The 18,218-nt window shown below is 42.3% G+C and overlaps 1 protein-coding gene across 3 annotated transcripts in view; it reads right to left on the bottom strand.

Moving 5' to 3' along the window:
- Positions 1-2,396: 2,396 nt before the first annotated feature.
- rilp (Rab interacting lysosomal protein) overlaps positions 2,397-18,218 on the bottom strand; it is a 42,561-nt gene continuing 26,739 nt past the window's right edge. Inside the window, exons 7-9 of one of the 3 annotated variants that reach the window (XM_078224925.1) lie at positions 13,120-13,209; positions 4,738-4,852; positions 2,456-2,753 (exon numbers count right to left, since the gene is read on the bottom strand). In XM_078224925.1, the coding sequence (XP_078081051.1) occupies positions 2,730-2,753; positions 4,738-4,852; positions 13,120-13,209 (229 nt within the window). In that variant the 3' untranslated portion in view covers positions 2,456-2,729. Of the gene's footprint in view, positions 2,754-4,737; positions 4,853-13,119; positions 13,210-18,218 lie in introns of all 3 variants that reach the window. The other 2 variants (XM_078224924.1, XM_078224923.1) reach the window with 2 other exon arrangements.

An 18,218-nucleotide genomic window follows, 5' to 3' on the forward strand; every position in this document is an offset into this window, starting at 1 on the left:
CTGATGAGGTTTATGGTCATTGAAGATGGACAGTGAAACATACACCCAAATCTATATCCTGTCAGTGGGAGAGATCCCAGGAATAGTACTTGAGTTTGGGCAAGATCTTCAGTCAGCCATTGTGTCGGTTTGGTGCCATAATCCTGACCTTGAGCCATTTTTCAGAGGTCAGATGAAGGTGATTAAGGGGCCTATTGAGGTTCCGTTCAAGTCCCAACCAGGATTTCCAGTCTGCATGCAGGCTTTGCACATTAGGCTGAAATGTGTTCCGTGCAACAAGATGGTCTCACAGTAGGAAGGGGTTGCAGCCACTGGCCATTCTGTGAAGTTGCCCTTCTGTGATCCTAGACAAACAGTTGTGACCATTTAATTTTTTAAAATCTGTATTAAGAGGGTGCCTTCCTGTTGAGGTAACCTTGCTCTATCATGAATCAGCAGCTTCCCATCTTGGCTAGTAGTGTTGCTGATATAAGTACTGGGGAGACTCACATTGACCACAATTGGATAGTCAGCCTTCTCCTTGCTCACTAATTGGCTTATATTGAAAATAAAAATGTGCTGGACATGCCAGATACACACCTTATGCACCAGGACCCAGAACTGGACCTGAATTTTGGCTACCCAATCTGGGATTGGAAATCCCATCAATTGGTCCTACAAATAACCTGTCAGGCTGCTGCTTAACTTGTCTGTCTGGTGCAATTGGGTTCAATTCTGGCCTTGGATCACTGTCTGTGCGGAGTTTGCATGTTCTCCGTGTCTCTGGTTTTCTCCTGCAATCCAAAGATGTGCAGGTTAGGTTGATTGACCATGAGAAATTGCCCCTCTATTGGCAGGGGACCAGCAGGATAAATATGTGGGGTTACAGAGATAGAGCCTGGTTGGGATTGTTGTTGGTGCAGGCTTGATTGGTCAAATAGCTTCCTTTTGCATTGTAGGGATTCTAAGTCTGTACCTCAATTTTTTGAGGATATAACTAGTAGCGTAGATAAAGGGGAATCAGTAGATGTGGTATACCTGGATTTCCAAAAGGCATACCACATGAAAGGTAATAGCTCATGGAGTTGAGGATAATATATTAGCATGAATAGAGGATTGTTTCATATAGAAAAGTTGGCAGGCTGCAAGAATCAGTGCTGGGGCATCAGCTATTTAAATCTATAATGATTTGGATGAAGAGAATGTAATGCATCAAAGTTTGCTGATGATGCCAAAATAGATGGAAGGGTAAGCTTTGTGGATGACACTGGCTGCAAAGAGATGGGTAGGCTGGGCAAGTAGGCAAAAAAAGATAGAATATAATAAAGGGAAATGTGAAGTTATTCACCTTGAGCATAAGAACCAAAAAGATTTTTAAGGTGATGGTCAAACAGGCTTGGGTTTGCTTGCACAAGGAATACAAAAAATTTGCATGCAGGTGTAGCAAGTAATTTGGGAGGCCAATGGCATGTTGACCTTTATTGCAAGGGGATTGGAGTACAAGAATAAAGAAATCCTGCAACAGCTGGACAGGGTTTTGGTGAGACTATGTCTGGAGTACTTGTGCAGTTTTGGTATCCATGTTTTTAAAAAGGCTATGCTTCTATTGGAGTTAGTACAGTGAAGAGTCACTAAATTGGTGCCTAGGATGTGGTGGTTGTCCTATGAGAGGCTGAGTAAATTGGGTTTATATTCTCTGGAGTTTAGAAGGATAAGAGGCAATCTTGTTGAAACCTACACAATTCTGAAGGAGCTTGATAGGTTGTCTGTTTCAGATTCCCAGATCAATGGAAGCAGTCTCGGGAGGAGGGGCTGATCATTTAGGATTGAAGGAGAAATTTCTTCACTTGAGTCTTTGGCATCCTCTACCCCAGGGGGTTGTGGATGCTCTATTAATAGATTTAAGACAGATTTTTGGTCTGTCAGGGAATTAGGGTTATGGGGAATGGGTGGAGAAAATGGAGTTGAAGCCTAAGATCAGCCATGATCATACGGAATGGCAGAGCAGGCACAATGGGCTGTGGTCTACTGCTAGTTCTTGTATAACATCCTGGTTCAGAAATTCCAACTTTTAAATTCAAACTTCACACCTTCCCACGGTAGGATTTGAATTAATTCAATATCAAAGCCACTAGTTTACTGTCCTTGTAAAACCATACAAATATTATATTATCCAAACCAATACCCTACACTGAACTTGTTATAAAAATGAAAGTTTCTGCCCCAGCAATCAGCCACACTACTGCAGCAATCCCAAAAAAAAAACAGGTGAATTTATGCCACTAATGCCCCCTCCCAACGTTGAAAAATCACCCCACTGATTTGATTTTCCAAAATGGTAAATCACCCAAAATTGTCACCTTCTCCAGCCCAGTGCTGTAATCAAATTGTGCATATTAAGAGAACACAGCAAGTAGGAGATTGGAAGGCCTGAATGTAATGAGACTTTTGCTTCAGGAATACTCGAGGCTTGTTTAAATAAAGCTTTATTTAAAAATAGTTTAGAAATCTTTAATTCTTTACAATTATTGCACAAATTTTTAAATGTCAATTCCTGTTAATATTTGAAATTAAAACTAAATTCTGTACTTAAAGTAAAGTTAAATATATAGTAAAATAATATATACAGATATATTTTCCCTCAGTTTTATTTGGTTTGTGAACATTCCTCATCCAAGTTCACTTCCTTGGGGCCAATGACTTCCCAGGCTTCGGCTGAGGTTTTGGTTGGTGGTGGTGTTTTGGCACTGTTAGCACGATAAAGAAATCCAAACCTGTAGGAATAAAATAGAACAACATGCAGCAGAAAATCAGTTTGAATAGAGAAGTCATCCTTGTCTTAGCCTCCCAATACTTTAATCTAGATACAAATAGACAGCAGCATCCAGAAAGTAGCAAAGTGTGGCACAGCTAACTGCTCAGCAGTAAAAACACTCAGCTCGCCATCAAAACCACCGACTACATTCTCAGCCTTTGCCAACTGTTAAGTGAACAGGAAGACCACATTGTGAAATTTCTCCATGACCAAGGTTACAGAAAAACATGAGGGTAAAAAAAAAGTTATTTATTACCAATAATAAAATCTGCATAGCCTGTTGAACTATACAGAGTCATATCTCAAACTGAGCATACCAGAGATACAATTGAATGACAGAATTTGGCAGGGGGGGGTGGAATTTCCAACTTGTGCTTTAGGCAAACTTTCACTTCCGTCCATCTGTATTTCACAATTAAAAACACAACATTTCATCACACTAAATGACAATTTCCAAAATGTGTCTCAACTAGAGGTTGCAGTTCCAATATCTTATGCATGATGAGCCACATCTTTGCAGAGCTTTGCTTTCCTCAGGGTAGGTTTGCATAAAAATTTTCTCCGATCTCCTCTGGTGAACACAGCACACACATGGTATTCAGTTATCAGATTCAACCTTTATATTGGGTTGAATTACCCAATCTCAAGGTAAAAGTGACCATATTACAGCCAGACTCTATATTGGCCAAACTGGGGAGTGGAAACATCTTCCTTGTTCCTGATGATCATAAGAATCCTACAACACCAAAGGAGACCATTCAGCCCATTGTGCTAGCTCTTTGAAAGACCTATCCAATTAGTATTGCTCCTCATTCATTTCCCTGCAAATTTCCCCCCTTCATATACATTGACCTTGGCATAAAATCTACAAAGATGCATGTCAGATAGGTTAGACTGACTTCCTATAACTGGATAGTCCTGCACCATACACACACACACACACATATACATGAATGGGCAGAAGCGTTGCTGGCACTCATCCTGGTATCATCACCTTTAGAAGGTGAGAAAAAGAAAGGGATAAACAGTCTCCACAATCTGCTTTCTGCCAATTAGCTCACTGCAGCCTCAAATAGGTTCCATAGACTGGACCACAATACAAACCACCTTACATCTGTTACATATTGCCACCTTTGACTCGGATGACGATAAGAATAGGTGTTGTCAGAAATAAACTGGACAGTTCAAAATAAAGAATCAAGCACATTCCACTGCTTCGCTCGATCACTGAATAATCAATAAAAAAGTAAAATACTGCAGATGCTAGAAATTTGAAATAAAAGAAAATGGGACTAATACTCAGGACAGGCTGAATTTGTGGAGAGCGCGAGACAGGGGTTAACGTCCCAGGTTGATAATCTCCAGCTTGTGATAAAGCAGTGGTTATCACAGCGCCAGGGCCCAATTTCCAGTTTGGGTCACTGTCTGTGTGGAGTCTGCACGTTCTCCCTGTGTCTGCGTGGGTTTCCTCCAGGTGCTCCGGTTTCCCCTCCACAGTCCAAAAGACGTGCTGGTTAGGTGCATTGGCCATGCTAAATTCTCCCTCAGTGTAGCGACTAAGGGATTTTCACGATAACTTCATGTATGCCCACTTGTGATACTAATAATTAAACTGTACAAAAACTTTTAAAAAGCTCATTGATCCAAACTGTCAACAATACTTTGCTCTAAAATTCAAGATGGGTTATGAAAAGTAATAAGGTAGCATGCCAGAGCACACACCTAATTTGATATAGTTTTGGTTTCTACATTACCTTAAGCTTGAACATTTTACTCCTTCATTCAGACAGTCACCCAACTGAGAAAAGTTGAAGGTTTCCACAGATGGGCAACGTCTATGCTTTCTTGGCGAGGCCATTTAGTGGTGTGCCAGGCAATTGTGAAATAATTTATTTCCTACCAGCTGGACAAATTCAGAAGGGCCACTGTCCAGCGGAACCCACCTGAATTGCGCGTGACAGCTGGTCATGGAGGGACATTGATGCCTGTCGTGAGAGAGTCTGAGATCCAGACGATCTCACCCTCCCAGCTGGAGGGGGATGTGTGATAATGGGTGACCTGTGAAGGGAGCAGTACATAGTGAATGGAAAACACTGGAAACTATTTTATTGCAATTACATAGACAAGCACCAGAAAAAATATTTTTCATTGAAAGCTAAACAACTCTTAAGGGATTTCATCGACTGGAAGAAAATATACAAATTGGTAATGTTTTGGCCAATAAATACACAATCAATTGCATCCATGTGGGAGGGTGCGCATGACATATATTTGTCACCTCCATCTGAGGGATAGTACCTCAGGCAGTGGAGCCTCAGCACAGATTATATGCCCAGGATCTTGGAGTGGAATCTAAGGCTGCAGTCATCCTACTTAGAGGCAAGGGTGTTAGCCACTGAACCTTATTTGGCACATGCAGAAACAGGAGGCAACGAGAGAGGTTCTACTCCCAGCTTGGTGGTGCAGTGGACAGGAGCAGGAGCCCACTGGCCTAGAGAGCTAGCATGTGATTAGGCCGTTACTGTGAGCTGCATTTCCAGAGAGCACCTGGCAAAGAGCATCACAGACAGAACCATATACCACCAGTGACCCTTAGACACCTAAATTGTCCTATCAGCTTTGACCATGGAAGTGAATGGGTTACAGTGATTAGGCTCTGGCTTGGGCAATGTTTAGGCTTTAGCAAGTTATCTAGATTGGGTAGATACAAATGAACCATTTGGTCCAGGGGGAGAAAATCAAAGAAAAGGGGTCGCAAGTAGAAGGATTTTTTATAAGCCTAAATGGCATGGAGGGCTGGGGGAGGCTTGTGTGTCTGATCACAACTTACCCAAAAGACAATTGGTTTGGATAGACATTAATCCGATTGCAATGATGCAAAAGGGCTTTTTTTTTAAAATGGAAACGTGAAAAGAATTTAATCAAAAGCAACGTGTAATCTGATCATGACGTATGAAAGATGGAAGATCAGATTTCTTAGGAGTCGACGCTAAATAAAAGTGATATCTCTGGATACAAAAAAGAAAAATGGCAATTTATTGGCAGAACTGGCAAATCAGCAGTGGTGTAACTAGAGATTTCTATAGGTTGAAGCCCAGTGTTATGGCACTTTTTTCCCCACAGGGCTCCCTCTGCAATGGTGCATAACTAGTTCTGTTGGTCCCATTGGTGTAATAGCGATTTCGCAGAGAGCTTTTCTGTTATTAATTCATTGTGAATGCACTTAGCAGAGATATTGAAGTAAATTCAAACAGATGAAAAACTAACAATTTGCCTATTTTGTAAAGCAAATAACTGGCATTGAAGAACTAAAACCAGTTACAAAAAAGTGCAAAATAATAAACCTAGAAATGATTGAGTGTCCTTAACTGTCAAGGATGACTTAAGATTTTTAACCATCAATAACTTAAATGTTATTTTTTTCTGAGCATGTGAAAACATGGCCTTTAATCGTCTAATGAAACGGCAGATTCAGCAGTGACTAGCATGTGTTTCCAGCAATAAATACGGGCTATTTAAATCCCTGAATTGGCACAAGGAAGCCCCAGAGCTTTTAATTACTCAACTATTCTCTCATCAATGGAGCATCCCAGACAGAAGAAAGCAAGATTCACTGGCAAGGTGCTGGAAATGCTACTTGGGTGGAACAAGGAAGAGAAGGATAGCCGGAGAGGGAAGGGTTGAATGGTCTGCTCCCTCCCCACACAAAAAACGATGGGAGAGGATCTTGAAAAATATTGAGATTTGAAAGGGGCTCAACCCAAAGAAAACTGCTAAGAAAGGCAACAAAGCACACTGGATGCCAACCTGCCACAAAATAGATGCACAAGAAAGTCATCTCCGCAAAGAAGTCAATCGCACTATGTGGATGGGTGCGCTAAGCAGCAACACGAGATGCCAGAGTACCACAATGACAGAAAGGAAGCAGGGCAAGTGGTTTTGCAATAATGGACAATGATGTGATATGATTGTAGTTAGGACGTAAATATAACAACCATTTACAGAGAACATTTTTTAAAATGCCCTCACGTAAATAATAGGGTGGAATCTACCACTGATACTGCTCCATGTACTGTTTTTCTGCTTGCAAGTTAACCTGGTGTATAATAAACAGGAATGGACTCAGGTCATAACCCATTTTTTAAAAAATCATACCATTAGGTCAGACAGCATCAAAGGGTTGGGAATGGTTAAAAAAAGGCTTGTGACCAGTGCCATATTGTTCAGATTCTGTCACTTTGCCCGGTAGACAAGAACATAGCTTCACTGAAAGGCTCAATGGTAGGGAGTGAGGATGGTCAAAGTAAGGTGGCATTTTTGACATCTTTGTCACTTGCTTTATTTGGGCTGGAGAGCAAAGTCAGGCCGCAGCCAATATCCTCAAGCAAAGCTGGACCTAAAAGCCCCTTCCTTGAACTGTTCACCTCAAGTGTCAAAACAGTGTGGACACCAAGCTGCACCGCTCAAACCCAGAGTATGTGTAAAAGAGACTGCCACAGTCTCCAATGGAGCAGCAGCAAGGCCAGGTAAGCATGGTCACTACATGTCTTTGTAAAAAAAGGATTATTTTATATGAGAGGCATTCTATGAGCAGCAACATGGTTCTATCAAAGTGCCAATTAGAAAGATAATTCCTCCTGGAGTGACAAGACCATCTCTCGTTACAAGTTGCAGAAAACTATGGGGACATCAGAAACAAACTGAGTAACAATAGTTAAGTGTGGTTTTGATGCCGATATGGATGTTATGCTATTCTTTTCACTGCAGATTGATTCAAATTGTTATTTTCAGTGATGGTGCACAGTGACTTTGCTCCCTTTTGCCCTCTAGCTTCCCAATTTATCACCCTGACCTACGTGTAAAAATGCACAGGCTGGTTGAACAGAGGGAAGAAACTGAATACTCATTGTTAAACTCATGCTATCTCATGTGGCACAGTAGTTAGCTGCTGCCTCATAGCGCCAGGGATGCAGATTAGATTCCAACCTTGGGGTCACTATCTGTGTGGAGTTTGCACGTTCTCCCCGCGTCTGCGTGGGTTTCCTCTGGGTGCTCCGATTTCCTCCCACACTCCAAAAGATGTGCGGGTTAGGTTGTTTGGCCATGCTCAATTGCCCCTTAGTGTCAGGGGGATTAGCAGGGTAAATACAAGGGGTTACTGAGGTAGGACCTGAGTGGGATTGTTGTCAGTGCAGGCGTGATGGCCGAATGGCCTCTTTCTGCACCGTAGGGATTCTATGATCCACAAGCAACTATTAATTCTTAGGATAAATCAACAAAATTGATCAAATGCCCTTAGAGAAAAGAAAATATTTTCATTATTTGGAGAAATGCTTCTTGGTCTGAAAGGGAGAATATCACTTGGATCCTAATTAGGGACAAGAATAGATCTCCAACATTCACACATCTATCTTTTAAAAAGATTTAAATACAGTGTAGTGCTAGCATCATAAGGAGGTTATGGGTTGCTCTGTTCTCTGGTACTTTTCCTCTATTAAGTTTCACAAAACAGCAGCAGCAATGTTGGAAAATCTATATATTCATATGTTCTATGCTAATATATAAAACTCTTCCTCTAGGTTTATATCCATAAAAATAATTCTCACATTTACCTGACAGACAGTACTTTGCAAAGCAGTTCCAAAATCCAGATCTGGATTTCATGGGAGACAATACTTTGCAAAGTAGTTCTATTTTCTGAAGGTGGATTTCTGGAAAGTAAACGCAGAAATATTATGCATAAACAACAATATATTTGTTTCAACTCTATTAAATACTCTTATGCATGTTATTGTGCTAAAATGAACAATTATTCCAGTAAACTGGTTCATTAATGAACACGGAATTCCACATTTCATTTGTATGGCCATTTCCCAAGTTAGTACTGCTGCCTCACAGCACCAGGGCCCCGGGTTCAATTCCAGTGTTGGGTGACTCTGTGTGGAGCTTGTTCTCCCTATGTCTGTGTGGGTTTCCTCTGGGTGCTCCGGTTCCCTCCCACAGTCCAAAGATGTGCGGGTTAGGCCATGCTACATTGCCCCTTAGTGTCCCAAGATGTGTAAATTAGGGGGATTAGCAAGGTAAATACCTGGGGTTGTGTGGATAGGGTCTGGGTGGGATGCTCTGTTGGAGAGTCGGTGCAGACGCGATGGGGCGAATGGTCTGCTTCTGCACTGAAGGGATTCTATGATATCTAGGATTGCAAAATAATATTTAAAATTCCTAAGATTTCTCATCGCACAAGAAACTTTGCACCGGAAACACCAATTTGCAGAGCCTATCTAATGCCTCTAAATTCGGAACAGGTCAGACAGAAAGCACAAATTTTATCATGGGGAGACTGGAAAATTATGCAATTACCTCTTAGATATCAGGTTTATGTGGCAAACACCAACAGATGAGACTGCAGTATATAGAAAAACTGTTTTAATCTCCTTATTTTAAGAACATGCCAACCAATCAACAGCACAGCAGTGCTGGCTTAGGTTGCCTGCTAGGGCATGAGGTAGTGTCACATAAATCAGTGTCTAAAATTCTTCAAGTGGCGAGTTACTCATTTCAATTATAGCCATTCAGGCAGAAACAAGGAGGTGGAAATCACAGGGTCATTGGCCCATGGTTACTTGTGCAGGTTTGCCAAAGTCACCATTGCCTCACCTTCAGTAGAAACAAGGGCAGGACTTCGCACACAGGAGCGGAGAATCACTACAAACAGAACACTGAACAGAACCAACCTCAGTCGAGGGCCCTCAATTCAGCTCATAGGCAATATCAGGCTCAGAGTGAGAGATTTGGACAAAATGGGTGTATTTGAGACGATTCAACATTAACAGAAGTAGGTTATAAAGCAGCATTGACACAAACTTGAGATATCCCAAATTGCATCCCGGTTAATGAATTACACAGTACTTGAAATGTAGTCATTGTTGTAATGTCAGGAATTAGAGCAATTAAGAGTGGGCAATAAATGCTGGTCCAACCAATGAAACCAACATCCCATGAATGAATAAAAACACAGCATCAAATTGCATGAGCAAGATCCCATAAACAGCAAATCAGATGAAGAATCGGACAATCGATTTTAATGATGTTAGTTGAGGGATAAAGATGAAGACAGTGCGAATTCTCCTGCTTTTCTTCATCGTACAATGGAATTTTTTAATATACAACCAAGAGTACAGATCTCAACCTAACATTTCATTCAGAAGACGGCATCTCAAACAAATGGAAGATTTGAGTTTCAGCCTCAATTCTGTGTGCAAGTCTCTAGAGTGGGACTTGAACCCACGACCTCCATCCCAGAAGTCAAGGCTATGGTGCAAATTTAACCTCAAGGCATCAACATCCCCACCTTAAATGTTTCATGTGCTCGTGGAAAGGTATTTGGCAAATACTTTGTTTTCAGTGGGTTTAAAAAAGTATCTCAATTATCAAAAAAAGCATACATTTTTCACAGAAGCAACACTGCACCAAGCCCTCGAAATGCCTTAACTCAGAGCTGAACAAACTGTGGGTCACAACCCCGTGAGATTTTGGGTCACAGGCTGCTGGCCAGCAATGGCTGTCATGGCACTCGGACTGAATGCTAACAGCCTCGAGGCTGCTTTAAACCCTTGTGGTTTTATTTATCGGTAGACGTGGACCAATTGCTGCTGCAGCAAAAAAACGCCTGTATTTGTAATTTGAAAAGAAAATCCTGCAGTTTAAACAATTTCCACCACACTGAACTCTTCTGACCGCACCCAAGCCCCAATCTTAACCAAAATCCCTTCCTCACTGGAGGTATTAAAACAAAATTGCCAGTCATTCATTTCATTGAAATTTGTCTTCTGCAAGAACTCCAGATCTCACGCTTGCCCTTGCTTCAGAATCAAGTGGAATTCGTAAAAATGTAGCAACCTTTCTGTTAAATGTTGTCAATAGGAAAGTCAAGGCGAGTCTAAAAGGGAAAGGGGGTCACTGCAGAATGCTCAATGTATTATGGCTGCATTCTGCTCCTCCTAAAATTTGTTCAGCTGCAGCCCGTGTTCAGTCAATCACCTGATTTTTTAGGAAGTCCACCCACTGGGGACTAAAGTGAACAGGGTTTCCCACTTGGTCCAATGTTAGGTTGATTGGCCATGCTAAATTGTCCCTTAGGTGTCAGGAGGATTAGCAGGGTAAATACATGGGGTTATGGGGATAGGGTCTGGATGGGATTGTTGTCGGTGCGGACTTGATGGGCCAAATGGCCTCCTTCTGCACTGTAGGGATTCTATGATTCTACTTGTACTCAAAATGCTCTTCGAGTGTTTTTTTTAAGCCTTTCAGGAGTCAAAATATACACTTAACTCCAAATAGTGTTTTAAAAATATAGCTGCCCACAGAAAAATGGCAGGGTGCATAATCATGATTCAGGTTTCCTTGTTGAAATGTTTTTGCAGGTTAGTGAGTAATTTGCAATGGGAGCAGGCTTCCAGTACATGACTCCCAGTAATCAAAAGAAACAAGATAGTCCAAAACAAGCTCAACCCTGCTTGTCCAACATGGAAATCAAGAATCTTCTACAATCTGTATCAATACATAAGCACAAGACGCAAGATGAAACCTTGGGGAGATAGATGACATTGAACTCTTGCCTGAAACCTGGGTCTTGCAAGCGCTCTTGTTTCAGTGTCAACAGGGCCTCCCAAATTCCCAAAGTGATGTGCAGGAAGCACAAGGACATTCCTGACTGGAAAACTGGGCGAGGATAAACAATTGATTCCCTTTACCCACATCTGAAGCTGGTGTTCGCCCAACCATTTATACATGTTTGACCCTCTGTTCAGCTAATAGAAAACATCAAAAGAGCGGATGTTTCTCCTAGCTGGACATTCTTGAACGAGAGGCCATAGTTTTAGGCTAAGGGGTGGCAGATTTAAAACAGAAATGATGAGGAATTACTTCAATCCAAAGGTCATGAATCTGTGAAACTCTCTACCCTAGAGTGCAGTGGACACTGTGGAACAATAAACAAATTTGAGGAGATAGATAGGTTTTTAATTAGCAGAGGGATGAAAGGTTATGGGGAGGGGGACACAAGATCAGCCACAATTGAATTGAATGGTGGAGCAGGTTCGAGGGGTTGAATTGTCTACTGCTGCTCCTAGTTCTTTTATGCCCTTAGTGAGATTTGAATAAAATGGGTGTAACTGAAACAATTCAACAATAACAAAAGAACCGCTCGAGGTCCATGCTACAAAGGTTTTCCGCTATCTGGATTGTGTCAGAGAAACCAACCCTACAGGTCACCTGCAGAAGAAGGGGAAGCTCTTTACCTGTACACCACTCTTCTGGTCACCACTGCTCCCATTTCCAAAGATCCCTGTCTCACCAGGACCCCATCCAACCAGCTACCCTCCACCTCCAAGTCCATCACTTACTTTTATGCTAGTAGCAGCCAGAACTTCCTGTACTCATTGCTGGTTCATCATATGCGAATGAGGTGTGAAGCCTCATCGGCTCCCAATTATCTACGCAAATCATTTCCAGGTCGTAACATCAAGCTACAGCCAGTCAGGTACATACAAGGTATCGCACAGAAAAGGTCATTCGCCCAGCCAATCTGTGCAAGCATTCATCACCTCACGAGCAGCAGTCCTAATCCCATGTGCCTGCTCCATTCCCACATCTCTATCTTCCTTTCCTTAAACCTTCTTGTTTTGATCATGGACTCTAGTCCTCTACAAGAGTCCACATAAAAGAAAATCCGCTGTTCTTTGCAATGAATTTTGGACTTCCAATCCCATGTTCCGCACCCTTCAAATCACTGGAATGTTTCAATCCACACTGCTCCTTCTCTTCATAACTTTAATCGTCTCTAATAAAAATAAACACAGTCTCAATTTATCCAATTGCTTCTTTTGAATGTGTTTTTCCTCAGACTTTACAGCTTCCTCGTGAATCGGGACTCCAGTATGAATCCAGATATCGACATCTGGCAAATACAGAATAGTCTACATGCCTCTGTGATGCCCCATATAGCAACTCACTGCTTTAACTGGGACACTTGTTCATCATCCCATTTCTCTAGGACTCACATTCTTCTAAAACACTCCATGCATTATCTGCAAAACATCAGCTGGGAAGAGGATGACCCAGGGTTTGCTGGAATGTGTTGGGTGGCTGTGTGGGCACACTCAGTATGAATAAGAAACTGCCATCATAAAAATGTTCCTCATAGTTTCAGACACCCACCTATTCCAAGAAATGGAGTCGGCCAATAAAAATGTGATGAAAATGAGGAAATTCAAAATAATAAAGACAATAAGGAATTTATCCGAGAGACTGAACTGACAACTCACATGGATTTGATTCTCGACTCTGAAGGCTTGGCATCCACTTCATCTTGTGAGAGGCAGGGAAGGGAAAGGGTTTCTTTGTCTTCTTCATCACTGGAAAGAAGCATATTTAACAGAAAAAGGTTTTAATGTGTGAATTGCAATCGGTAATGTGGATTTTTCAGCCCACGTTCCTCAAAAATCTGTTAAAACTGCAGATGGATTCCAGTCGTGATAATTTTCATTATGGCCTGCCTAGAAATTAACAGTAACACCAGTGCACTGTGGGTCATCTGCAAAATGCACTGCAGCCACTCGCCAAGGTTGCTTCCACAGCATCTTCAAAACTCGGGACCACCATTACCCTAGCAGCACAAGGGCAACGGACGCAATGGGAACCCCCATTGGCCACAAGTTCCTCTCAACGTCATACACCAGCCTGACTTACATAAGAACTAGGAGCAGGAGTAGGCAATTTAGCCCCTTGAATTTGCTCCATCATGCAATACAATCATGGCTGACCTCATCTCGGCCTCAACTCCACTTTCCTGCCCGTTCACCATAGCCTTTCAAATCCATTACTAATTAAAAATCTGTCCACCTCTTCCTTAAATTTACTCAACGTCCCGGCATCCACCAAGCTCTGGGGTAGTGAATTCCACAGACTCACAACCCTTTGAGAGAAATAATTTCTCCTCATCTGTTTTAAATCTGCCATCCCTTATCCTAAAACTATGATCTCATGATCCAGTTTGCCCTTCAGAGGAAACATCCTCCCCATTTTGTCAATCCCCCAAATCACCTTGTACACCTCAATTGGATCTCCTCATTCTTCCAAACTCTCGGAAGTGGGCAGCATGGTGGCACAGTGGTCAGCTCTGCTGCCTCACAGCGCCAAGGACCCGGGTTTGATTCCTGGCTTGGGTCATTGGCTGTGTGGAGTCTGCACGTCCTCCCCATGTCTGTGTGGGTTTCCTCCCACAGTCTGAAAGATATGCTGGATAGGTGCTTTGGCCATGCTAAATTCTCCCTCAATGTACCCAAACAGGCGCCAGGGTTTGGCGACTAGGGCATTTTCACAGTAACTTCACTGCAGTGTTAATGTAGGCCTACTTGTGACACTAATAAATAAAGTAAAGTATAGGCCTAAACTGCCCAAACTCCCTTTGTAAGACAAACCCCTCATCTCTGGAATCAATCTAGTGACTTGGAAATTTAATTGCCATTCCTTCACTGTCACCAAGCCATTATCGTAAATATCCCAGAAATTCTTTCCTGACAGCACTGTGGGTGTATCTGCAGTAGTCAGCACTACTTTCTCAGGGACAATAAATGCTGACCTTGTTGGTGACGACCACATACCAGAAACAATTTTTTTTTAAAATCACCATTTGCACATTTCTGCTCATTCGAAAGGACTCGGGCTAAGATTCTTTGGGTGCAAGAACATTAATAAGTATATTTTCAAAGCATTCAAATATTATTCAATGATTTAACTGTAACACCATTATAACCAGTAAACAATTCTCTATGGTTTTGAAAATCTCACTGGGCTGATTAGTACAGGTGAAAATAGGTTTGGTCAAACTGTACTGGATTGCCACTCAAATATAATCAATAAAAAAATAATAATTCCTTAAGATGTGTTCTACAACATTGCCTGATTACACTGGTTTGTGATGGAATTTAAGTTACCAAAATGTCAATTCGTTTGAACAGAAAATTGAGCAAAAAAATTCAAAACCTGGCACAATTGTCACCCAGATTACCCACTGCACCTAAAAACAAAACCCCCTGGTCATTGTATTATTGGACCTCTCCCAAAGGAGCAACATTTTGCCCTTTGTTACATCATTTCATGGCAGATAAATATTGTGAAAGAGCTCCAGGTCAAATTTGGCATTTTCTTGCTGCTTTGAGAACTCAACTTACTTCTGCAAAGTAAAACATCCAAAAGCCACACATACAAAGGAGGTGTAGGAGCCCCGAGAGATTTGCTGTATCATAACATCTCTGAAAATGCACAGCGATGATCGTGAATGTGAGTTACAAAGAGTCAGTACGAAAAGATAATTAACGTGACCTGTTACAAACTGACATTCTTTAATTTGTATTCAAATATATGAAAAACACAAAGTCACAAATTTTCCCCACCTGCAATATGGAGGGGCAAAATTTAAACGAGCACTGCAGTTTTGCTGGGTAGGTTGCCCCAGTTTTCAGCTGAGCCACCAGATAGAACATAGAACATAGAACATTACAGCGCAGAACAGGCCCTTCGGCCCACGATGTTGCACCGACCAGTTAAAAAAAAACTGTGACCCTCCAACCTAAACCAATTTCTTTTCGTCCATGAACCTATCTACGGATCTCTTAAACGCCCCCAAACTAGGCGCATTTACTACTGATGCTGGCAGGGCATTCCAATCCCTCACCACCCTCTGGGTAAAGAACCTACCCCTGACATCGGTTCTATAACTAACCCCCTCAATTTAAAGCCATGCCCCCTCGTGCTGGATTTCTCCATCAGAGGAAAAAGGCTATCACTATCCACCCTATCTAAACCTCTAATCATCTTATATGTTTCAATAAGATCCCCTCTTAGCCACCGCCTTTCCAGCGAAAACAATCCCAAATCCCTCAGCCTCTCCTCATAGGATCTCCCCTCCATACCAGGCAACATCCTGGTAAACCTCCTCTGCACCCTCTCCAAAGCCTCCACATCCTTCCTGTAATGTGGGGACCAGAACTGCACACAGTACTCCAAGTGCGGCCGCACCAGAGTTGTGTACAGTTGCAACATAACGCTACGACTCCTAAATTCAATCCCCCTACCAATAAACGCCAAGACACCATATGCCTTCTTAACAACCTTATCTACTTGATTCCCAACTTTCAGGGATCTATGCACACATACACCTAGATCCCTCTGCTCCTCCACACTATTCAAAGTCCTCCCGTTAGCCCTATACTCAACACATCTGTTATTCCCACCAAAGTGAATTACCTCACACTTCTCCGCATTAAACTCCATCCGCCACCTCTCGGCCCAACTTTGCAACCTGTCTAAGTCTTCCTGCAAACTACGACACCCTTCCTCACTGTCTACCACACCACCGACTTTGGTGTCATCAGCAAATTTGCTAATCCACCCAACTATACCCTCATCCAGATCATTAATAAATATTACAAACAGCAGTGGCCCCAAAACAGATCCCTGAGGTACACCACTTGTAACCGCACTCCATGATGAATATTTACTATCAACCACCACCCTCTGTTTCCTATCCGCTAGCCAATTCCTGATCCAATTTCCTAGATCACCCCCAATCCCATACATCTGCATTTTCTGCAGAAGCCTACCATGGTGAACCTTATCAAACGCCTTACTAAAATCCATATATACCACGTCCACTGCCTTGCCCCCATCCACCTCCTTGGTCACTTTCTCAAAAAACTCAATAAGGTTAGTAAGGCACGACCTACCTGCCACAAAACCATGCTGACTATCACCTATCAATTCATTACTCTCCAAATAACTATAAATCCTATCCCTTATAATTTTTTCCAACATCTTGCCGACAACAGAAGTGAGACTCACCGGTCTATAATTCCCGGGGAAGTCTCTGTTCCCCTTCTTAAACAATGGGACAACATTCGCTAACCTCCAATCTTCTGGTACTATACCAGAGGCCAACGACGACCTGAAGATCAGAGCCAGAGGCTCTGCAACCACTACTCTTGCCTCCCAGAGAATCCTTGGATAAATCCCATCCGGACCAGGGGATTTATCTATTTTCAGACCCTCCAGAATATCCTGCACATCCTCCTTATCAACTGTAATACTGTCTATTCTACTCCCTTGCAACCCAGTGTCCTCCTCAGCTATATTCATGTCCCCTTGCGTGAACACCGAAGAGAAATATTGGTTCAATATTGGTTCAATAGATGGCGCACCTCTCCAGCACGTACTAATAATGGAGAATTAAAATTGGTGCCTATTTCAGCTCTTCCTGCACGGCTGCGAGGGTGCCACTTTTGCCAAATCCAAAACAAAACATGAAACCTACATCAACAACTCCAAATGGAATTCCCCTTACGGGAAATCCAAAATTAGGGACCACTAACATAAGATAGTTCTTAATTTTTTTTTAAAAACACAGTAAGAAATTCAGGCCAAACTTCTTTATTTTGCGTGGTGGAAATGTGGAACTCACTACCACAGGGTAGTTGTAGTTGGTAGTTGGCATGCCCAGTGTAAGGGGAAGGTAGATAAGCACAAGTGAAAAAGGGAGTGGTCGACATGCCCAGACAAAGAACAAGTGAGAAAGGAAGCGAAGGATATAGTTATAGGTGGGATGAAGTAAATGGAGGAGGAGGAGGCCTGTGCAGAGGATGAACACCAGCATAATGTCCAGTTTCTGTGCTTTAAAATTCTATGAAGTTCCATGTAATTTGGTAATCGTCACTGACATCAAATTTGCACTTGAGGTTTCAAAGAAGTCTTTTTTCTAAAGTGCTGTGCACCATTTTTAATAATTATCTTGGCCTCATTAGTACAGTGTTGGCAGATCTTATTGTTCATGTGAGTGTGTGGAGTTCTAACCCAATCTTCCCAGGGCTGATCATTTTGTCCTCTGGAGGAAGCAGTTAGATTAAAGAAAATGAAAACAAAATTCGACTAGAATAAGAGATGGGTGGCAAACTAGCCAGGCAGCAAGTACCAGTTTCAGGGCCGGACCAGAAGTATGCTGATTGAAATATCAGTAGCAAATCTCTCCGAGAATCCTACAGTGCAGAAGGGGGCCATTCGGCCCATCGAGTCTGCACTGACCACAATCCCACCCAGGCCCTTTCCCCATAACCCTATACATTTACCCTAGCTAGTTCCCCTAACACTAAGGGGCAATTTAGCATGGCCAATCCACCTAACCCACACATCTTTGGAGTGTGGGAGGAAACCCACTCAGACACAGGGAGAACATGCAAACTCCACACAAACAGTAACCCAAGCTGGGAATCGAACCCAGGTTCCTGTCGCTGTGAGGTAGCAATACTAACCACTGTGCCGCCCAACAAAATCAAATGATGAAGACTGACGTGAGGCCACACACAATAAATTC

The sequence above is a fragment of the Mustelus asterias genome, chromosome 12 (assembly GCF_964213995.1).
Source record: "Mustelus asterias chromosome 12, sMusAst1.hap1.1, whole genome shotgun sequence".
NCBI lineage: Eukaryota > Metazoa > Chordata > Chondrichthyes > Carcharhiniformes > Triakidae > Mustelus > Mustelus asterias.